Source organism: Chiloscyllium plagiosum, chromosome 16 (genome assembly GCF_004010195.1).
Source record: "Chiloscyllium plagiosum isolate BGI_BamShark_2017 chromosome 16, ASM401019v2, whole genome shotgun sequence".
Classification (NCBI taxonomy): domain Eukaryota; kingdom Metazoa; phylum Chordata; class Chondrichthyes; order Orectolobiformes; family Hemiscylliidae; genus Chiloscyllium; species Chiloscyllium plagiosum.
Genome location: NC_057725.1, coordinates 24,527,093 through 24,552,090, shown reverse-complemented (window position 1 = coordinate 24,552,090; position 24,998 = coordinate 24,527,093). Strand labels below are relative to the sequence as shown.

Below are 24,998 nucleotides of genomic sequence, written 5' to 3'. Positions count from 1 at the left end.
CTCCCACTAAGAGAACAAGAGAAAAGTCATGGATTAAAGAGGAAGAAGCAGACAACTCTGGTTCACAAGTTGAAAAATCACCAGAAGCAACTACAACTTCATACCAATGGTAACTTCCTTATGTTTGGAAAATCAAACTCTAAGGGATTGAAAAAAAAATGAGTATAGCCTAAAGAGAAGAAAATTAGGGAGGGATTGATTAACTCACTTGGCTAGGATGCTGGTGTAGTGCAGGATAAAGCAACAGTACAGGTTCAATCTTCATATTGGATGATGCAATTCCTGGGACCTTCCTCGTCACTTTGCCCAACAGTGATATCATGTGACGAACCACAATTAGAACATTGAACATTTCAGCGCAGTGTAGGCCCTTCAGCCCTCCATGTTGTGCTGACCTGTGAAACTAATCAGAAGCCTATCTAACTTATATTATTTCATTATCACCCATATATTCATTTAATAAGCATTTAAATGCCCTTAAAGTTGGCAAGTCTACTACTGTTGCAGACTGTTGCAAGTCTACTACTGTTGTGGGTGGCACGGTGGCACAGTGGTTAGCACTGCTGCCTCACAGCACCAGAGACCCGGGTTCAATTCCCAACTCAGGCAACTGACTGTGTGGAGTTTGTACGTTCTCCCCGTGTCTGCGTGGGTTTCCTCCGGGTACTCCGGTTTCCTCCCACAGTCCAAAAATGTGCAGGTCAGGTGAATTGGCCAGGCTAAATTGCCCGTAGTGTTAGGTAAAGGGGTAAATGTAGGGGAATGGGTGGGTTGCGCTTCGGCGGGTCGGTGTGGACTTGTTGGGCCGGGGCCTGTTTCCACACTGTAAGTAATCTAATCTTACTGGGCGCTCCACGCCCTTACTACTCTCTGAGTAAAGAACCCCTGACATCTGTCCTATATTTATCACCCCCCAATTTAAAGCTGTGTCCCCTCGTGCTAGCCATCACCTTCCGAGAAAAAAGGGTCTCACTGTCAACCCCATCTAATCCTCTGATCATCTTGTATGTCCCTGTTAAGTCACCTCTCAACCTTCTCTCTATCGAAAACAGCCTCAAGTCCCTCAGCCTTTCCTCATAAGACCTTCCCTCCATACCAGGCAACATCCTGGTAAATCTCCTCTGCACCCTTTTCAATACTTTCACATCCTTCCTATAATGCAGCGACCAGAACTGCACACAAGTGCAGCCACCCTGGAGTTTGTACAGCTGCAACATGACCTCATGGTTTTGAAATTTATTCCCTCTACCAGTAAAACCTAACACACCGTATGCCTTCTTAACAACCCTATCAACCTGGGTGGCAACTTTCAGGGATTTATGCACATGGACACAGAGATCTCTCTGCTCATCCACACTACCAAGAATCTTACCATTAGCCAGTACTCTCTGTTTCTGTTACTCCTTCCAAAGTAAATCACCTCACACTTTTCCACACTAAACACAATTTGCCACCTCTCAGCCCAGCTCTGCAGCTTATCCATGTCCCTCTGCAACTCGCAACACCATTCCGCATTGTCCACAGCTCCAATAACCTTAGTGTCATCCACAAATTTACTAACCCATTCTTCTATACCCTCAACCAGGTCATTTATAAAAATGACAAACAGCAGTAGCCCCAAAACAGATCCTTGCAGTACACCACTAACAACTGAACTCCAGGATGAACATTTCCCATCAACCACCACCCTCTGTCTTCTAACAACTCGCCAATTTCTGATCCAAACCGCTAAATCACCCTTAATCCCATGCCTGTTTATCTTCTGCAATAGCATACCAAGGGGAACCTTGGCAAATGCCTTACTGAAATCCATATGCATCATATCAACCGCTTTACCCTCATCCACCTGTTTGGTCACTTTCTCAAAGAACTTAATAATAAGGTTTGTGAGGCACAAAAACATGTTGACTATCCCTAATCAAATGATTCCTTTCTAGATTATTATAAATCTTATCTCTTATAATCCATTCCAACTCTTTACCCACAACCGAAGTAAGGCTCACTGGTCTATAGTTACCAGGCTTGTCTCTACTCCCCTTCTTGAACAAGGAGACATTTGCTATCCTCCAGTCTTCTGGCACTATTCCTGTAGACAAAGATGACATAAAGATCAAAGCAAAGGGCTCTGCAATCTCCTCCCTGGTTTCCCAGAGAATCCTAGGATAAATCCCATCCGGCCCAGGGGAATTAACTATTTTCACATTTTCCAGAATTGCTAACACTTCCTCCTTATGAACATCAATCCTGTCAAGTCTAATACCGTATATCTCAGTATTGTCCTCAACAATATTGTCTTTGTCTAGTGTGAATACTGACAAAAAATATTCATTTACTGCCTCTCCTAACTCCTCGGACTTCACTCACAACTTCCCATTACTGTCCTTTACTGGCCCTAATCTTACTCGAGCTGAAAATGTGTTGCTGGAACAGCGCAGCAGGTCAGGCAGCATCCAGGGAACAGGAGAATCAACGTTTCGGGCATAAGCCCTTCTTCAGGAAAAGAAGGGCTTATGCCCGAAACGTCGATTCTCCTGTTCCCTGGATGCTGCCTGACCTGCTGCGCTGTTCCAGCAACACATTTTCAGCTCGGATCTCCAGCATCTGCAGACCTCACTTTCTCCTAATCTTACTCTAGTCATTCTTTTATTCCTGACATAACTATAGAAATCTTTAGGGTTTTCCTTTATCCTACCTGCCAAATACTTCTCATGTCCTCTCCTGGCTCTTCTTAGTTCTCTCTTTCGGCCCTTCCTGGATAACTTGTATATCTCAAGTGCCCTAGCTAAACCTTCAAGTCTCATCTTTACATAAACCTCCTTCTTCCTCTTGACAACAGATTCAACTTCTTGATTAGCAACTATTAGGTATGGGATGGAATGCTATATAGAGATGTGTTGATCAACCATGTTTCAATTGATAGGGACAAGGGACAGGATGGCTTATTACTTTTACTGCATTCTTCACTCTTAGTAGTTATATTAGCTGACGTTGTTATTCATCTTGAAGTAAGTGAGTAATCTTATTCCTTATGATAATGAATATTAATTGTACACTCGCCCTTTTTGTTAACAGTCCTTTCTGGGCTCAGTAGAGTTAATTCTGTGATCCCACACTCCTGGTTAGAAAGCCACATTCCCTGGACATTCAGGATCAGGCAATTCTCCCTGCTGTTTCCATCTGGAATTGCATTAGTATAGCTACAAACAACACTGCACTATGCCTCAAGGTGGCAATGTTGTACTAGAGTCGACAGAAACCTGCCCTCGAAACATCCCAACATGTGCTTACGTTTATGTTGTGTGAATCTATAGCCTTTTATTATAAGTGTAATGAAGCAGACATTATTGAAGCTTTTATTGATTGCTCAGATCGCGAGTCTACTATCATATGGAATTTGCACTTTTGTTGGTGAAGCAAATTGCTAACAGCATTTTAAAAAGTGACAAGTGTATCAATTTCATCAGCAGAAATCCATTTTCATCTCTATCAAGACAAGAATACAATTTTCACTTCATTTAACTGATGTTAGGTTTGATCCATGCACAGCACCCATTGCAGATCCAGAATGAGGTTTTTAATTTTCCACCGTGCTATAATATTTTTTTCTCAACTCTGTGCAATCTGGATTCCTGAGTGTTTAGGTCACATTTATATGAGAAGTTAAGGTTGTTGTCAAGCTGTTGCTGCTTCAAACCAATCTTCGATATGTGGATCAGGCTTGTCTGCTTCTGCCTTCAGCAGCCCATTATGTTCCTCCCATTCTCATTGATAAATGAATGTACATTGATGACAAAGGTTTTTTCTCCTGGTTTCGACTGTATTTACGCTTCAGAGTGTAAAAATGTATCATGTAAAAACAACCTATATCTAACAGGAATATAAGTTCACTCCTTAGCTGAGTAGAGGGAATAGCTCAATGACTTCCTTAGCAATATTAAATCTATATTTGACATTTCCATAAAATTCAATGGAGTTTTCAAAATTCATTTTCTGTTAACTGTTTCTAATATTCTAGAGGAACGAACACAGGTATTTTGGCATGCCTAGCAGAAGAGATGGGCTACATCTAAAGAACCCTTCTTACATATTTAATAAAAAAATGGAATCTAGTTGCAATAAATTATAGTATAAATAGCACAAACCGTTTGTAAAGTAAGATTTTCATCAATCTGGTGTGACAAGAAACCTTCGCCCTGATTTAGTTTTTTAGCATAATTTTAGCTTAAAATGTGAGGCTGGAGGTATTAAGATAGGAAAGGTTCTTATTTGTTATATAATGCAGCCACCTTCTATGATTGCTGTAAAACAATTTAAGGAAGGATGAAAACCTAGAGGAGAGTTTACTCAGCCAATTAGGAAAAACTAAGGTATTAATCCCCTGCTCCATAAGATGACGCCAGGAGACCTTGTGCAGGATTTAATTACCACTCTCCGTACCCCAGGCGATATCATCACTTGATATTCAATGACGTTACCATCACTGAACCTCCCACTAGCAATATCCTAGGGATTACCATTACCAGAAACCAATCTTGACTCCTATATAAATACAGGGACTACAAGAGCAAGTCAGAGGCTAGAATCCTGCAGCAAGTAACTCACATCTTGATTTCCCAAAACCTACCCACCATCTACAAGGCACAAATCAGGAGTCTGTTGGAACATTCCCCATTTGCTCCAAAAACACTCAAGAAGCTTGGCACCATACAGGACAAAGCAGCCTGTTTGATTGGCACCACATCCACAAATGTCTATTCTCTCCACCACTGACATTCTGTAACATCAATGCGCATCATCTACAAGATGCACTGCTGAAATTCACCAAACAAACTTAGCAGCTCTAAATCCAAGACCACCACCAGGAACAAGGACAACAGATACATGCGAACAGCACCACTATCCACAAGTTCCTCTTGAAGCCCCCCACAATTCTGACTTGGAAATATATCGTCACTCCTTCAGTGTTGTTGTGTCAAAATCTTGGAATTTCCTCCCTAACAGCACAGCAGTACATGGACATCAGTGGTGGAAGAAGGCGGCTCACCTCTACCTTCTTATCAGCAACTAGGGACAGGCAATAAAATGTTGGTCCAGCCATCAATGCCCACATCCCATGACTGAATTTAAAAAAATAGGGTTAGAAGTGAGCAGTGTTATGGAATCATGAAGGAAAACAAGGACAGAATTCCCATCGCTAACCTGACTCTCATGATGACATATGCAATGACACTGCTAATCAGCCAAATAACTGAGGTTTCCGAGCACATGGGCCTTACACTAAGCATTTGTAAAATTAAAGTCCTCCACCAATAGCCATGCCACACCACGGTGCCCCCAACCGCACTTTCACCTCCAGCACCAGTCATCAATATTCACGATGAGGCCATGGAGTAACATTGACCACTTTCCATACCTTGGAACCGCATTGACAATAAGGGCGGACATCAAAAATGAGATTTAAAACCACTTTCAGCACATCAGAGCAGTGTCTCCTGCGGAAGAGTGTTTGATGACCAGGAAATCAAAGCTGGCAGCAGGCCAATGGTACATCGAGTAGTAACAATACCAACCCTCCTATATGGCTGAGAGATGTGGCGTTTTACAGCAGGCACCTCAAAACCTGGGAGAAGTGCTACCAGTGCAAGATCCTGAAAATCCAAAGGGCAAAATAAAAGCTCATTGTCAGCATTCCCACTCAAGCCAACATTCCCAGCATCAAACATCAGCCAAACTCAGTCAGTTGTACCGGGCTTGTGACACCATCCACGTGCCTGGTACAAGACTTGCAAAACAAACATTCTAATGAGAGCATTGACACAACAAGTGAGCCCCAGCAGGGCAAAGGAAACACTTCAAAGACACTCTCAAAGCCTCGTTTAAAAAACATGTAACACTAATCAACACCTAGGTCACCTTGGCCCAAGAAAGCTCAAAGTGGAGGGATAGCATCTGGAAAGGATCAATACACATTAAGCCTCATTGCCAATAGCAACTTAAAGTCAAGCAGCGACAAGCAAAGGAGCACAACCACCCATAAACCCCTCCTGTACCAGAAACAGTCAATCGTGCAGCGGACTGTTCAGTTATCTGACAGTTCACTTTTACTGTGGAAGTAAGTAATTCTCTACCATGAGGAACTGTCTAAGTCAGGAGGCCATATAAGGTCATCATTCTGCTGGTATTCTACCAGTGGTAGTGAGGTCAGGGCCTGCTGTACACTGCATGGCAAGTGCTCCAGTAAAGTTATCCATTTCTTGAATGCTTTACCAAAAGATGCACCCTATGACCCCGAGGATCCCCTCAGTGGCAAAACCCACCCCTTTGAAAGGCATCACTGGCTCCTCCTTGAATAGTTGCAATAGGCCCGACCCACTTATTTGTCTTCCTCCGTGACTGCTAGTCCAAACCCTGCTGCATTCCCAGCAGTGGCCAATACTCCCAGTGGTGCTACTGGGACAAAAGGACTGCTGGCTCTTTGATTGAATAACTGTTCTTGTAGATGGAATCTTTGCCTTTAAAGGTACAGAAACCTTCACGGCAACTAAGTAATGGCCTGATTGATATTTAATTCTGTTGCAACTTCCGAAAACAGCTGTAGCAGGTTTGGCACTGATTTTACAGGTTAGTGGGTACAGCCAATGTCCTGGGCATTTCACCACCTCCCTGCATCCTGCACTAAGAAACCCCCTTCCCCCCACAACCCGACACTCCATCTCAGGCACAAACTGCATTCTAATGTTCTTAGAAACAATTCAATGGTTTGGTCCCTGAGATCACAGATTTCCCAAGCCATCTTATCCATTCAACCGCTCAATAGTCTTGTCCATCAAGAAAATATTTTTCATTCTCTTGAAATTCTTAAGATTTCTCTCAGCATTGCCTATCAAAGTTCTATTGCCAGAGGCTCTCAGCAGTGACAGAATTTCAGAACTTTCTTTCTTTTCATAGTCTTAAAATGAGTTTTACAACTTTGGAAGAATGAATTACAATTCTAAGCAACTTCAAGGTAAAAATACATTGAAATATTTGCAATGTGTCAGACAGGTTTTTAGTCTCATCTAACACTTAGCCAAATTCTGTTCTCACATCAGCTGATGAGTATTTTTATTGCTAATATTTAAACTAGTGGAGAACTTCAAGGATCAAAAACACAAATCTGTGGGAGAACAAGTTAAAATAGGGAAATTAATCGAGATGGTTGTGGAGAACCTCATAAACTTTGTCAATCTATCACCATCCTAATTACCCAAAGACAGAGCTTTCCTTTCAAAGCTGTTATTGCAGCTGTGTGTACCATCTATAAGATGCTACTGCAGCATTTCACCATTGAATGGTCAGAATATTCATGATAAAATTCTGCTCATTCTGATTTGCAATGTGCAAATCACCAGCACCTTCCAAATCCACGACCACTACCATCTAGACAGACAAAGGCCACCACAGTTTTTTGCACACTGTCTTCCCTAACTTGCCTCATTTTTTATGTACTGTGCACCAATTGTTATCTTCTCCCATGCAATACAAGTAGAATTATTGGCCACTGCCCAGACATTCTGGGATTCCTAAGCACCAGTGCCATCTTCCAAGCCTAGCCATGCAGTCAATCAGGCACTGGCAGTCTGCAGTTTTCCTTCTTGACTCCAGACAATTTCCCCATACATGTGGGACAAAGTGAAATTGACACCCCCTTTGCCAATAGGGACCTGGATATCCTCATGGATGGAATTGTGTGCAGTCATTGTTGCACCCATAGCAATATCTCTACTGGCAAATTCCCTCCTAGATCACTCACCATCCTTACTGGAACTATATTGTCATTCATTCATGTTGCTTGATCAAAATCCTAGAACTCTCTCCCAAACCACACTGTCAGCAAACCTCTGCCACATGTCGCAGTTCAGTAAGGTGGATGATCACCACATTCTCAGGGGCAATACCAAAAGCCAATAAACGTTGGCCTTGCCAGCGACACTGACATCCCAAAAACAGATTTTTAAAGTTGCATCAGTGATTTCCCAGTTGCAGTCATTAGGGACAGATACCCATAAGGAGAAAAATAAAACTTCACAAGAATGACAAACCAGCTGGTCACTACATTCAGCTCCTGACGATCAATTGTTATTGATAGAGGCATTTTAGCACACTGCCTGTCAAGTCTCTCAGCTAGAGAATAATTTGCAGTGCAGACAAAAAGCTACAGAACGATAGAAGCAGATCAGAAGACCAAGTGATAATATTAATTGAGAAAAGTTTGGAGCTGTCACATTTTTGGTCTGATGGCAATCCAAAACTGATTTGTGTCAATTATATCCTTTCCTTGGGGAATTAATTTGGTTTCAGAGATGTATGGGATTGTTACAAGGGCTAATTGCATTATATAATGTAAATTAAAGAGGGATGTTTTACTCCTGCAATTTCCCCATAGGTCAGGGCGATAAGGTTTGTATTGATAACAAGAAGAAATCTGCGATGTCATTAAATACATTCAAACAAATTGTGTTATTTTTAACCGGGATAGATTCTTACTGTAACTACCTTATCAGTAATAATCATCTGCTGATGGAACCAACCTTATTTTGTAGTTTGTTTATCTAGCTCTGTTAGCAAATCTCCTGGCTTCACTTAAGATACACTGATTGATAACATTGCAGACAAAAAAAAGGTGTGACTTAGAAAGTGGCACAATTCTCGCCTCTCCTTCAGAGGGATCATGTGACAATAACTCTTCAAATGGGTGACTTGTACAAATCAATAATCTGAGATGACAATAGGTTCATGGTATAATTGCAAACTAGAATGAGCAGAACTTTAACATTAATATTCTGACCATTCATATTTGGCTGCAAAACAGTTCCTAAACACAAACTGTTATTAGTGCTGCATGATTCAGTAGCCAGTGGGCACAGAATTAAGGTAAAAACAAGAGAGAAGAGATCAGATTTATTTTTACCTAATAAGATATCATGACCTTGGTTGCATGACCTGGAAGTGGAAGTAGATTCAATCGTAGTTTTCAAAGGGAATTGATTTTTGTTATAATCCAGTTACATTAACATTCATAGAGAAATCCAAACACCTCATTTTAATAAAATTAAAATGTCATATGATTTAACATTTAATTATATAATAAAGTCGGTGGCTTGTTATAGAATAAACAAAGGAAATATGATTGCTTTAACAATATTGTTCGTACCCACATATGCCAGGCATTACGTTTATTCCATCAAGAATATTCTTGTCCTACCTTAAAGTAATTTATTTTATAGAAAAACAACCATAGGTATGCCACAGTACTCAAGAAACTATGTTTAACTGGCTTTAGGTCCAGCTATATCGTCAAAGGAAAACTTGCATTTCCATATCTTGATTGTAGGTGCCTCAGTCCAATGTTGTTCCCAACCTAACCTCCTTGGTTGTTTTGCCACAAGACACAAGGAAGAGCACTGTAGATTCTTTCATTAGTTTTAAAATAGGCATTAGTTTCTAAATAGGCAAACTTCTTTTCTCTTCCCTCAGAGCATTCAAACTGAGATTAAGCATCACCCATATTCCATATAAAGAATGATGCATGTAGTTTTGTTTATTAAAAACCAAATTAACTGCGGATGCTGTAAATCAGAAACAAAAACAGAAATTGCTGGAGATGCCCGGAAGGTCTGGCAGCATCGGTGGAGAGACATCAGAGTTAACATTTTGGGTCGCGTGATCCTTCCTCAATCAGTTTCAGTTTGCCCAAACATTGTGGTTTGTGAAGCTTAAGTTCAGTTTTCAGAAACCCAGCTGAATCAGATTCTTTTCTAAGGACCAGACATCTGCTGAGCCTAATTGATTTGGGAGCTCGTTACAAATGGTGGCCAAGATCCAAATTCCAGGATTCTAATTCCATTCCTGGATTTTTTTGAGAGTGCCTTTTTAAGGCTGTAGGCTGATTCAGGTCACCAGCTAGCGCCTGGAACTCCAGACCTCCAGGTTTCATTGTGGAGTTAGGCATGACCTACACCCTCATAACTTTCATGAAGTCAAGCAAGATTTTAAAGGGTCAGAACTTCAGAGGAGTTATACACCATAGTCTGCATAAATAAATCTTTTGAAAGGTAAATTTAAAAGATCCTCATCTTGGCCACCCCTATACCAAGGTATGCCTCCCCAAACAATTGCCCTGGCCCCTTATGTCCCCTAAGCCAAAGTGTACCTTGCAAACACAATCTATGGCCTCTCATAATCCCCTCTACCAAAGTATGTCCCCAAACTCTACCATGCTCTTCATTTCTCACATGTGAAGTTTTTCTCCTTAAACAACACCATGGCCTATCTTGTTCCTATGCCAATATTTGACACGTCCATGTGCATTCACCCACTATACACTATGCAGAAAGCACATACCCCATAGGGCTGGCTCAACCACATTATTTTTTCTTCGTGTCAGTTTCATCAAGTTTCATGGATAGTTTCTCTTTGTGAGGTCTAGTGAGTCTTTTCACCACATCTTACCTAATTCTGACCTGCCAAATGACTTATTTTACTATAGCATTGTTAGATTCTATAAATTTATTTCAAATTCAACTCTGAACAGGAAGAATCATGAAACTAAAGTAAGCAAAGCTAAAAAGAGGCAGTTCTTATTTCTTATATCTGAAATCAAGGACTTCTGATTTAAAATTAAGCAAACAACCACGTTATATATCAGGGTACTGAGAGAACATTTAATTATGTCATTAAAATCTTATCTATCGAGCAATCAGTTGAGGAGAGGAATGGTGAGACAAAAATAGGAGAACATAATTTTATTCAAAATCTATTTTGTGAGATTTACATAAGGACATTTTCATACTGCAAGTTATGAAGCTTATACCAATCCTGGTAATATTATATTTACAGTATTAACACTGTGCACAGACCAGCTGACTTTAAGGAAAATTAATGTAAATGGGACTGATTTTGTTTAACATCACATGGGATGCGCTGTACATGGAGGTTAGTGGGGTGGTAGGTGAGGACCAGTGGGGTTCTGTCCTGGTGGCGGTTGGAGGGGCGGGGTTCAAGGGCGGAGGATCGGGAAGTGGAAGAGATGCGGTGGAGGGCATCGTCGACCACGTCGGGGGGGAAATTGCGGTCCTTGAAGAATGCGCTGTACATGGAGGTTAGTGGGGTGGTAGTGCGCTGTACATGAGTCTTTGGACTCATCCGCCGCCATTTCCGCCACCTTCAAACGGACCCCACCACCAAGGATATATTTCCCTCCCCTCCCCTATCAGCATTCCGTAAAGACCACTCCCTCCATGACTCCCTCATCAGATCCACAACCCCCACCAACCCAACCTCCACTCCCGGCACCTCCCCCTGCAACCGCAGGAGGTGCAAGACTTGCGCCCACAAGGATATGCAGGTTTTTGGACTCCTCCATCACCAGACCACAACAACACGACGGTTGGAGGAAGAGCTCCACCAAGGATATGCAGGTCTTTGGATTCCTCCATCGTCAGACCACAGCGAAACGATGGTTGGAGGAAGAACGCCTCATCTTCCGGCTAGGGACCCTCCAACCACAAGGGATGAACTCGGATTTCACCAGTTTCCTCATTTCCCCTCCCCCCCGCCTGTCTCAGTCAAATCCATCAAATTCAGCACCGCCTCCCTAACCTGCAATCTTCTTCCCGACCTCTCCGCCCCCACCCCAATCTGTCCTATCACCCTCACCTTGACCTTTTTCCACCTATCACATTTCCGACGCCCCTCCCCCAAGTCCCTCCTCCCTATCTTTTATCTTAGCCTGCTGGACAAACTTTCCTCATTCCTGAAGAAGGGCTAATGCCCGAAACGTTGATTCTCCTGTTCCCTAGATGCTGCCTGACCTGCTGCGCTTTTCCGGCAACACATTTCCATCTCTGATCTCCAGCATCTGCAGACCTCACTTTCTCCTCTGTATATCAGGGAGCTGACAATGCTTTTGAGGTGCTAGCTGGCTAATAAACATTTAAGAATGGGACTGTGTGGGTTGGCTTTGCTGACAAAGTCTCCCTGTTGTACACTTGTTACCAAGACACTTTAAAATGGTCATTTCAATTTTGCAAGCAAACTCAACTGAGTTTCCACTAGAATTTGGAGGATTTTCTGAATCGGTCTCCAGTCATATTATTCATGCATCTTTCCTCAATTTGAGCAAGTTCTCAGACAGCAGAGATATTTTAGAAATATCTTGCTTTGTTCCTTGAGCACTGCACATATGTTTTTATCATGAATAGTCAGAGTTTGATGCAGGGGTTTAATTCTCACCTAAAGGGAAGGGGAAAATGGCTGAATAAAACTATTAAAGCTGCTTTTGCATGGGTGCTGTTTTAATTTGGATGATGCAGGTCTGGATTCACAAGTTGACAGTATTTACACCATTATATCCAGTTCCTTGTGTGAGTAGCAGGCAAGAAATACAAAGGAACCTTAGTGGTTGGGAGGCAGCTGACAGATGTTAGTCTCCCAGAGGTTGAACTAATAACAACAGAAATGAATCAAATTTTAAAAAAGAACTGTGGATTCTGGAAATTAAAAACAAAAATTGATATAAAAGCTCAGCAGGTCTGGCAGCATTTGTGGACAGAGATCAGAGTTAATGTTCCAGGTCCAGTGAACCTTCTTCAGATCCCCAAAACCTGTTCTGAGGAAGGATCACTCAGTCTGAAACATTAACTCTGATTTCTCTCCACAGATGCTGCCAGACCTGCTGAGGTTTTACTGCAATTTCTGTTTTTTTGTTTGTAAACTAATCAAAACCTGAATAACTAGTTTCTGAGAGGCTGGTATTTTGCCTTCTCCTTTATACCTGCCCACACAAGAATTGAACTTTAGTTACATCCTCCAAAGAACCCATTATTTCTTGGCGCACATCTGAGGCCAGCATATTTTCGCTGAGGTTCATTGCTCCAACTAGAAATTGAACAAAGCAGAGGTGGAACTAGGGCACAATTGCAAATGGGAGTGGAGATATTATTTAGTACGCATATTGCCATGTTAACATTGACATGTTCACTTCCTTCACAGACATTTTTTTGGCTTGCTGGACCAATCAATGGCTTCTGTCAGTGTTATCATTATATTTAATATAATGAGGCATTGAAATTATAGAGCAGTGGTTATGTTACTAGATTAGTAACACACAGAGCATGAATTAACATCAAGCCATGATAATTTCAGAATCTGAATCCAGTTTCAATAAAATGTTTTCAAAATCTGGGATCAATAACAAATAACCACCCTATAAAAACCTACTTATTCTCCATTACACTTAAGGGAAATAAAATCTTCTTGTCATTTTCTGGTAAAGCCCTCATGTGACTCCATTCTCAAATCAATCTGGTTGACACTTATTGATCTCTGAAGTGACCAAGAAAGCCATGCAATTGCATAAAATTGCTGAAAGAGCAGTTTGAGAGCATAACTAAGGGCATTTAAGAATGAGCAGTATATGATAGCTTGGCCAACAACACCCAAATCTTCAAAGTTATGACGTTTTGGGCTGAATTTCAAAGCTTTTTAGAATGATTCTGCATAGCTGCGTAATGTTTCAGTATATTTTTAACCAGCACCTTCTAAGTACATTACTTGAAGAGCCAAGAAGGACAGGAACAAGAACGTTTCATGATCTTTTATCTGTTAGCTCGATGGAATGGAGAGCTGGTTTAAAATGGTGTCAACAGCATAGGTTCAATTCTTATACCAGCTGAGGTTACCATGAAGGACTCTCCTTCTCAACCTCTGTAACTTGCCTGAGGCATGATGACTCTCAGGTTAAACTCACCACCAGTCATCTCTCTTTAATGAGGGAGCAACATTATGGTTTAGGTAAGACTATGAGGACTTCTACCTGCTGGTCTCCCTTTCAGTCACATAGCATCCTGCCTTAGAATCCATCTCTGTTGTTACATCATTGTTTGGTCAAAATCGTGGAATTCCTTGCCTGACACTCTCTTTGAGAGGATCAAACAGCAGCAAATTAAAGGAAAACCCTACTCCATCCTCTCGGCAATTAGGAATGGACAATAAATGATGCTTTACTGGTATTACAAATATTCTGAGAACATTTTTAAAAAATGTTTTGGTTGCTGTTCTAATAATTTCTTTGTTGGAATATTATACTGTGAGGTAGTCTGAACTCGTAAGATATCTCAACGTGTCACAGTTTGCAGAATTCTCAGCTCTGAGTCTGAAGATTGTGGCATTTAAACCTCATTCCAGACCTGAGCACATAATCTCAACTGTCATGTTGGTGTGAGATTAATTTATAAATGGCTAATGGTCACTGCCAAGTCAAAACAACATGAGGTTGTATTTTCAAAGGGAAACCCTCTTCACAGGTTCCTTCTGTTTTTGGAACTTTCCACAGATTGTCCACCAAAGTTAGAGAATACACAGGAGAAGCCCTGGGAAAATTCAATTGCTTCAGAAATTATACTTGCGCAAACACAAAATTCAATATGCCAATATCCTAAACAGTTAAATAAAACTGTTAATAGAATGCAGTACATAACAGCTCAAAACAAAGATGATCTCATTGGCACAACGTAAAGGTAGTTTTATGGCAAGCAAAGCTTTCAGCCTGATTTTACTAAAATTTTGATAACTGCAGCTGGTCTACAATAAACTTTCAGAAACAGTTAACTCCTTTGCATATTCAAAGACTTTATCAGTTTGTCAGCTAAGATCCTGTTTGTCCCTATATCTGGAAATAAAGGCTTGCAGTTATTGAGCACTAATCATGTCTCTAAAAGGATCCTGGAGCATTTTACATAATGAATTTCTTTAACGTGCAATAATTCATGCTAAGAACAATGTAGTCATAAATAATAGCAAATAAAGCAGAGAATATTTCATAATTACTATTATTCTTCATTAAACTTGGAATATTATAAAACAGGAAAAGATATTTCCTCAATTCCTTTTCCTGCTTCGATCCACAGACCCAGGTGGATCTGCACTTGCAGAACTCCTGTGCTATATCACACTATTGCCCATTTCTCTTGTTGTGTAGATGCTGGTGTTGAACTGGGTGGACAAGTTAAATATCACACAACACCAGGTTATAGTCCAACAAGTTTATTTGAGAGTACAAGCTTTCTGATGAAGGAGCTGTGCTCCGGAAACTTGTACTTTCAAATAAACCTGTTGGACTATTAAGTGGTGTGTAATTTTAACATTTCTCTTGTGTGATTTGAGTGATGACAAGCTATTTGACCACATGCAGCAAGCAACTTTCAGTCAGCAGCCAATGTCCACTTGCACTTCCCTTCCATTAGAAACGCTGGCATATTTCTTCTGTTCTTTGCTCAAGGCACTGATGGTGATTGTATTGCTCTACTTATGCTGCAGCTGAGGACAGCTGACCTAAGGCAGAGTGTGAACAAACTTGGGACCCACCTGCTTTGCCTGGCTCAGGCATGCACCACATTCACATTTCCATACACATTTACCAACATAGCTATAATGTATGATTTTGGTATAAACCTTTTTCCCTCCAAAATAATGCTATTGGTTTGCGAGACTTAGCTGAATAGTTTCATGAAGCTAAATTGCACAATCAGCATGTCTGTTGGGATTACAACATAATATTCAGCACTCAATTTGACACTGAAGTCAGTGTGTGTTCTATCACTTAAGTAAATGAGCAGAGAATAGAAAATTAGCTGAGGACATCCCCGTGTGCAGAACTGCTGTTCCATGATTTCAAATTCTTAAAAATACATTTCTTGGAAACCATTTACACGTAATCTAGTAAAACTTGCAATAGTATTTTATAAACCAAACCTGGAATGTCCCTTTAAGGATTCATGTAGCAAGCAACAGTACTATAGAGAGAGTTAATTAGGCTTCTCAGTTTGTGAATGCCAATTAAATTTTAATGCTTTAAATTATTCTTTGTTGGCTGCAGTCATATTAGTGATGTCACATAAGAAAACAGCAAAGATCTTTTTAAAAATCCTCTTGTGGATTTATAACTTTCTGCACAATTCAGTCCCAACTCCCTCATTCAATTAAATTTTATTTGATGTCTTAATGTTCATCTTACAATTTGCACTTGTTAAACAAACAAAAAATACAAATACATAGTGCAACTCTCATGTAAATATCTCCAGATAAATCCTCTAAAACTCTTTGATAATGATGAAATTGCACAATCTGATTTTCTCTTACAGTGAAAGTAGATGGATCATTTTGCGTGCAAACAGAATGATTAACCACAATGAACCTCACCCAATATAAAACAGTTAATCATAAAAATGTTTATAAACAAAGCAATACAGATGTATATTAACAATATATTTACAAGTATAAATGTAAAACTATATATATTTATATGTAAATCAAATATTATCGTTCATAAAGCTATATGTTAAATGAGATTAAGTCAATTAAAATAACATTGAAATATTTGGAATGATTTCATTTTATGGATACAATTTACTGAGATAAACTAGAAAGAACAACATCCTGACATAACCATAAACATTCTCCACTTTGATGTTCACATTCACTTTTCATCTGCCACATTTTAAAACCTGTAGTTTATTTTCATTTTAAACATGTATATGAGCCTAGTGCTTAAAATGTACTGCAATGTTGCAGATAATTTAAACTGCTCTATGTCACATTAATGTCCTATTACAGTATATGTCAATTCTGTCACATTTTATGTCAAGTGCTATCAAGTTCATTGCAAGACTAAAATGAAAATCATTTTAGAAAAAAATCACAAAGGTATGAATTCAGTGCAATTCACCTCACTATTTTCTGAAGATCAGTATAGCTACAAAAAGGATTAGAGCCTTTCCAATTTTGGTAACAAGGAAAGCTCTGGCTACCTTAGGCACAAACTTTTACGCTTATCTTTTACACCACTGCTCTCATACATGATTGGCACATTCCAATAAAAGACAAGGTTATAATCCAGGCACTCATTCATAATGGGGTTGACAACTTTGTAGAATTTTGCTAGTATTTTTCTTTACTCATCACTGCCTCCGAAAGCATTCAGAGGACACAGAATGCATTAAGAAGACATTGTTTAATTAATATCTTAATGTAGTAAAATAAAAATCAATTTAAGGAAAAATGTTGTGTATAATGTGCCACCTTAATTCTGATCTTCACCATGTCTGAGCAGTCAGAATTGAATAAGGAAGCCTGTAGTACAAATGAATGAATATTGCAAAAGAGGAAAAGAAAACCTCAAATGTAACATTGACAATCATTGAGCATTGATGCAGCGCCTTAGTTACCAGAAGTTCAAACTTGTTGAGTGACAAGATCAAGAAAATTACAGACAATCGTGAAGATAAAGATTATTAAAAGACATGTAGTATTATCCAGATTCAGCAAATTATATTTTGCTTCCTGAAACTTTGTCTGAAATACTTAAGAAACTAATAAATGTACACTTCTAATTGACATTTTTTAAACAATATAACATTTCACCACAGTTTTAGATGACATATTAAGCCTTCCAAGCTGTTGAATGGACTATGAATGTACAGAACCTGTTGAATTATACTCCTGCAGAGAAACTGGCATATTACAGTGTTCAAGGACTCTTTCCCACTAACACTATTGAGTGCCTTGAATATTTAATAATCAGTAACATTTGTAGATGGTAATAAAATATTTTTATAAATTAAAATCATACGATTTCATATGAATTCAAAGAGCAAAAATATATATTTCAATTCATCAGAATTTTTGTTCGATTGGTTCTTAAAAAGTGTAAGCAAAAACAAAATGCTAAATTAAGAACAGAAAAAGAAGGAATGGACTTTAAATTGAAAGGTGGTTCTGTCTTCTCTTTTTTTGAGCTGTTTAGCTGTGCAGAGGCAGTGAATGACAGCTACCCAGCTTGAAGCCTACAGAAAACACTGCCTCCCTCTTTCAGTCGCTATGGTGTGGCTTTTTCACACGTTCCTTCCCCAGCAGTGTTTGTCCCCAAACAGAAGGATAGAGCACAATAGCATTCCAGCTGCAGCATCCCTGCCACCAAAACAACCATGTAATGGGAATGCTAATTAGATGCTACTGCCCAGAGTGGCTGAAAGTGTTAAGTTTTCTACACTTCACTTTATAAGTAATAAAGAAGTGTGTGTGTGTGTATGTGTGTCTCCAGGAGGGGGAATAGTGGGGACTTGAAGGTGGAAGGCCCAGGGTTTGTGGCAGTGTTGGGAAATGGATTGTATCTGCTTAAGTCTCAATTTTTGATTTAAAAGTTCTTAAGTGGACAAATAGTGTATTTGACTTCATCAACAATTTAACTAAGCCTGACTCGTGGTGAAATCATAGAAACTTGTTTTTATTATCAGTTTGCATCCACATCTACAAAATCTCCACACAATTAACTACAAAATAGATTTTATGCATATCTAAATGCTGAACTAGCATTAAAAAATTTTAAGTAGTCTCATTGATCATCAGAATATCTTCGTCATACTATTTCACTGTAATCCAACCAATAACTATTCTATTTATTCTGGTTTACTTAGAGTTCTTTTAAAAGTGTTTTTTTCTTATTCTATTGTTGAAAGTATGAGTTAATTCTCTGATAAAAGCACAGAATGACACATTATAATGTATCACTTGAAAGATTTAGATTTCTACTGTAGCTTAAAAGAAAGTCTATGGTCATGAAGAAAAGGGGAAGGGTGGTCTGTCATTTTTCGAGAATGAAATATTTGCATTCACAGCATTCCCGAGTGTGTGAATTGCTGTAACATTTCACAGTGTGTCGCAGAAAGATTAGGCACATGACATCTTACACTGAAAGACAGATACAATTAGCATCATTATTGTTGGCTCAGAGATCACAGTGAAAGTATTCTGGCCTCCACTGGGTACTGGAACACATGTAATACATGTCACATTTATTTAATGGCATAAGTGCCAATCACTGTCTGTAACTATAACAAATACAACTGAAAAGTAGCCTCTTTAAAAGTGTTATATCTCACCTGCTTACTGTAATTCCTTGCAGGCGTCAGCTTTTGGTTTACAGCCCATAGGATTCCCTGGATGTATGTCCTAGCTCCTGACGGGATGAACCCTTCCCCCTTAGAGACCCAGACAGGTCCACGGAGAGGTGTGTTGGAATTCTGCAGGCACTTGTCGAGCAATGGAACTGCAGGAAAACATCATTAAAAGAAAAGGATCTTAGATCCATTCTGACCCACAGCTGCAGACACCAGTCTGAGCTATAAACTACACTGCTTTCAGAACCAGGCCCAATTCTCAGTATCTATTATTCATATATGACCTGAAGAAGCTCTGATAGGAGCAACTCCTTGATGACTAGTGGTCACCACCAAGTGTAAACGATATATATACATATGCACTCAGCCTCCAACTGTAGGAATTGTGAAGCTTACCAAGCACACCTGAATAGATCTGAAGTGTGCCTAACTAACTGCACAGTGTCATGGTGTGCACTGATTGCCTTATCTTCTCATTTATCACAGATGAGTTGAGGCAAGGCTTGCTGAAACATAACTTGCATTGTTCTGAAACTTGCATTAGCCCTTTTCTAAAGTGATTTTGAGCCCAGGGGAGCAGCTGTGTATAATAATTACGATTGTCATAGATGATATCGAGCAAAATGCCAGATATATCCCACTGACCTTTATGAAGCTTTATGCAACTGAACTGCAAGTGTACTGAATTGCGCTGTCGTTTCCATCCAGAAATTAGCCTCTGCAGCTAGTATCATTTACAGTCAATGTTTTTGTGAATATTTAAGCACTTATGATGAAGTTGCATTTAAGTATTAAAAAAGGATAATTAACTTGCAAATTACCAATATTATAACATTCATATTCATAGCACAGATTAATGTGAGATTATTTAATTAAAATCGATTGCATTTACAACTTCAGAATTACAAAGTACATAAATAGATCTTATAAGTCCACTTTAATTCCCATGATATTTTGATAAAATTACACTAATTTGAGTATCAGCAATACTAAATAAATTGTTTTTTTAAATCCGTGTGCTTTCAAAACCAAATTTCTCTTGATATAAAAAACATAAAAGCAGAAAATGCTGGAAATATTGACCACATCAGGCAGCATTGGCGAAAAAAAACATTTCAGGTTGTGGACATTAGAAGATCATTAACCTGAAATTTTAACTCTTCTCTCTCCATAGATGCTGCCTGACCTGCTGAATATTTCCAACATTTGCTGTTTCCATGCTTTCAAACTCATTTTCAGGAACTGATTTGCAGCAGCCCTCATTTACCAACATGGAGCTTTCAAAAAGCTGTCTAAACACCAAGTATGTCATCCCAATCACTCTTTCTCAGGCAAAATTAAGGCAACAGCTGCTGCGACTTTTTGTTTATACGCTCGCCGTCACATTTATTGTCCCTCAGGTGCTGACGAGAGTAGTCAGTTTTCTTAAATATTGATGCCTATCTGAATTTGGAATTTTTTTCATTAACCACTGAATGGAATGACAAGTGCACGATTGCTGTACTTAAAGCAATCTTTCACAGCTGCTTTGCTTTTGCAGTGATCCCATTAAATTGACAGGCCCAGCCTGAAGGGAAGCAACATTACAGATCTGGAACATGATGTTGATTTTTCTTTATTGTTGCTTAGTGCATCTAATGGAACATGGTTTTATTCCTGAGAAAATAAAAAAAAAATTACTTCGGGTAATATATTTGTACAATCATAAAGAAAAATAAAAAAAACGCCTCTTTTCACAGCCGCTGTTCTGCACCTGGGTTCTTTAGCTTTGTCTGCCTGATGGAGGTTTGCAGTCTGCCAATAAATGGGCAGTAGGCACGCAATCAAGTAAGGCTTTGCTACTTATAAGAACGTAGTTTGATTTGTGCATTTTTTCCCATCTTAAATTGTTGAAGCGGTTATGCATTAAATATGCTGGCAGATCTTCTGCTTGAGCAAGTGGAGCAAAATGTGTAAATCGTTCATGGCTTGCTGCTTCAGTTCAAGGATTGTCATTGATCATTTGTAACTATATCCACTCCTTGTTCCATGAAATCAAGTTTGGAGTAACGGGCTCATCAGATGTAGGGTTAAATTGAGAGTGAAGAGGCTGTGTGTCTATAAAAGAGAGTTGCCATGTTCCAGGCCTGCTTCAAAACAGCATGGGAGCTAATGGTGATATTCAAAACCACTGCACTCATCATACGCTCGCTGCTTCTGAATGGGGCCTAGTCATAGGGAGTGCTTGGGCTTTTACAATATTTTTTATCTCCCTTACTTACTCTACCACCCAGCTTCCTCATCTCTTAACTACCATTGGGATATAGCATAACAATTTAGAGTATTAACTGACCTAAATTACAAGGTCATTGTACACATACAAGCATTCCAAAATGTAAGAAGAAAATGCAGGTTAATCTGTTCCTGAACCTGACGGCTGTGCCGAAGGAGCTAATAATACATTGGTATTACATGTTTCAATAGCTTTCTAAATGTGGAGATTTCTTACAACTTCAATACTAACCTGTCTGAAATTTTGCAAACAAAATTATTGGTCTAAAACTACAAAATTAATTTCTCTGCTGACACATCAACAGTAGCTTATATAACCAAAGTAAAAGTGTACAGAATTTCTGAATGCTTGTTATGCTAAAGAAAGCAATTCTATGTACTTTCACTTTGAACAGGGTAAGTATATGGAATGCTACTTTAGAAAATGAGCAACAGCATTTTTGCATACATTTTTTCTAGGGTTCAGATTGTGCTATGGAGGAATATATTCAGATCTATATGCATTTTTTGTTTTATTTACCTTCATTGTTAGTGAAGCAAAGTTCTTTCAACAATATCTTAAATAGTGAGTATGAACAGTTTCTGTCAGTATGTGGGATAAAAATCAGTCTGGTTCCTTCTCCACAGCAGATTTGTATGTTTGACATATTCTTGAAGTAAGAGACTGGAGGTTTGATAGAAATTGATCCCTGGGTTGCTTCTGAATGATTGAGGCAAGCTGCGACTTTCTAGCACACACCCTTCCCCCACCCCACCCCACCCCACCCCCATGGCCTTCAGATGTCTCAGGACGAGAATTGAGGTGGAGTATTTTTCATTTCAAAAATATACTTTATTCATAAAATTATTTGGATATCTATACAATTGGTCATGCTATTCGTATGCACACATTGCATTGCTTTACATACAGAGATCGGAATTAATCTTTCGTACATTGAAGTCTGTACATTGACTATGCTGTGCTTTTCCAGCACCACTGATCCAGAATCTGGTTTCCAGCATCCGCAGTCATTGATTTTGCTGCTTGTCGGATGCTGCCTGAATTGCTGTGCTCTTCCAGCACCACTGATCCAGAATCTGGTTTCCAGCATCTGCAGTCATTGTTTTTACCTCTATCCAGCTATTCTGCTGAGGCGTCAGCAGAGCCCACTTACTGAGTGGGCCCCCTGTTCTTCTTTGGCAGGCAGACCTTACACAGTGGTCTTTTCCCACCGTGTCTTGGCGGCAGCTGCCTCAAGCTTCAACGCGTCCCTCAACACGTAGTCCTGAACCTTGGAATGTGCCAGTCTGCAACACTCAAGTCGTGATCAACTCCTTCAGCTGGAAGATGAACAGGTTTCGAGCAGACCAAAGAGCATCTTTCACCGAGTTGATGATCCATATTGAGGTGGAAATAGTGAAAGGTGGGTGGGTAATTACAAACCTGTGTCTTAAAATAAACATTGGAAAGAGGCAGAGACAAGAGGAGAGAAACCCATTTTCTGTCAGTGTGAAAGTCCACTGGATCTTCTGCCAGTCAGGCACCCAGTGGTGCCCAATCGGCTTTCGAACACTATTAGGCCCACAAGCGAGCGGGTGCCAGTTGCTGGCTGATTAGGGACTGCAGGCTCAGAACTTAGCAGTGCCAGGGAGGAGGTCAATACATCTAGACTCCCAGGATAGAGGAGCAACCACAGCAAAGATAAATATTATTTAGGGGGTGAAATTATATATCTTTCCAGGGTTATTTCACAGGAAGAGAGGGGTCAAGCCACAGGAATAAGACAGGGACAAGGGCAGAGAGGTGAATCTCAGTGGTCTCACACACACACAATGTCCAGTTCCTCAATCACATATAGATTATTCTAGATGGGGAGGGGCCCCTTTCTCCTAATCCCCCTGCCCAACAGACAGCCTGCACACAGGAGCTAATCTGTTGGGCCAACTGCTTTTTCTCCTGCCTCCAGCTGAAGTAACTGTAGGCCAGGAATGTGTAGGCCCTTAAGAGGACAACTGACAGCAGAGCAGCAAGTTGCCTCCAGTAGAATATCTTTACCTGATGTGACAGTGCCTTCATTATCTGCCATAACTTGAGACATGAGTAATGTGGTATTTAAGAATCTGGCAGAACATTTACTCCAGCTCACTGTTATTTATACACTAACATTTACTGCAGCTCAGTGTGAGTGATATTCTCACATTTACTGCAGCTCATTGTTAGTTATACACTAACATTTACTGCAGCTCAGTGCGAGTTATATTCTAACATTTACTACAGCTCACTGTTCGTTTTACACTAACAGTTACTGCAGCTTATTGTTAGTTATACACTAACATTAGCTACAGCTCACTGTTGGTTATATACTAACATTTACTACAGCTCACTGTTGGTTATATACTAACATTTACTACAGCTCACTGTTAGTTATATACTAACATTAGGGGCAGAATCTTGTAGGGTTCGCAGCAACGTGGGCTCTGGTGAGATTTCTGGCATTGGGAGCATCTTGCTCCATCTTTTACTCTTTTGACAAGTGACATGGCAAGATTCTCACTCGGCAGTAGTGAGCTGCCAAATACAGGGGATTATTGCTTGTTAAATGCTTTTTTAACAGGCCAACTCACCTTACTAATATGCAGCTACCTAACTTACTGAATGCACTGATCAATCTAGACATCGCAAAAGCACATGGAAATCAGAGCAGATACCTGGCAAATTCAGCTCACCACTTGTTCTGAAGGACTTCCATGTTGGATTCTGGATGCCAGCATCTCAGGACCTACTCCATGGTCACCAGCCACAGCCACTCCATGTCCATGAACATTGTCATCTGATCTGTGCCAGCCTCTAAGAACCTCATGGTACATCTCTGTTCCAGTAGCAGTTAATTTCTGCACTTCAATATTGAATCTTGACCCATAACCACTACAATGTGGTAATGTTACAGCAAGAACACTTTGTGTTCAGGGACACGCATCCAGCATATGGACTGCACTGAGCTGTATCTCTATGTTATTCATTTGCTATGTTATGCTCATTTACTTTGACCCAACCTGAATGATCACAGCATCCTTGCCCTGCATTGCATTGCCTTGCGCTTTTGTGTTTTGCGCCGCCCCCCTCTCCCCACCCCCACCCCCCCCGGTTAAAAATAGCAGCCTCATATTAGTTTTGCTTTATCCTGTTGATTAGCACACACAGAGGCAGGAAGCTTGATTGTCAGTAGGCTTCATTCGTCAAGGAGGATAGTCTTCAGGCAGGGAGACCTGGCCTGCTATGTTAACGGCAGGCTTCAACATCAGTCCAGAAGCTTGTACATGTTCAGTCAATCACTGAGGTGGTCAAAGGCAAAATGCTCTCTACACGGTGCAGACGACGTTGCAGACGGTGGCACAATGGTTAGCACTGCTGCCTCACAGTGCCTGAAACCTGGGTTCAATTCCCGCCTCAGGCAACTGTCTGTGTGAAGTTTGCACATTCTCCTCGTGTCTGCGTTGGTTTCCTCCCGGTGCTCCGGTTTCCTCCCATAGTCCAAAAATGTGCAGGTTAGGTGAATTGGCCAAGCTAAATTGTCCGTAGTGTTAGGTGAAGGGGTAAATTTAGGGGAATGGGCCTGGGTGGGTTGCTCTTTGGAGGGTCTGTAAGTAATCTGTAACCAGTGAAGAGTCAAATGTTGGGCAGCCCCCACAGTCATTCTGCCCTATTGTTAGACATTTTTCTCCTGAACAAGAGAGATGCAAGTATTATGGAGA

At 40.1% G+C, this 24,998-nt stretch overlaps 1 protein-coding gene across 3 annotated transcripts in view; it reads right to left on the bottom strand.

The window, feature by feature from the left end:
* Nucleotides 1–24,998, bottom strand: part of LOC122557702 (doublecortin domain-containing protein 1-like) — a 544,701-nt gene that overhangs the window by 384,099 nt on the left and 135,604 nt on the right. For all 3 annotated transcript variants that reach the window (XM_043705576.1, XM_043705578.1, XM_043705577.1), the window contains one exon: nt 18,978–19,144. In XM_043705576.1, the coding sequence (XP_043561511.1) occupies nt 18,978–19,144 (167 nt within the window). The remainder of the gene's footprint in view (nt 1–18,977; nt 19,145–24,998) is intronic.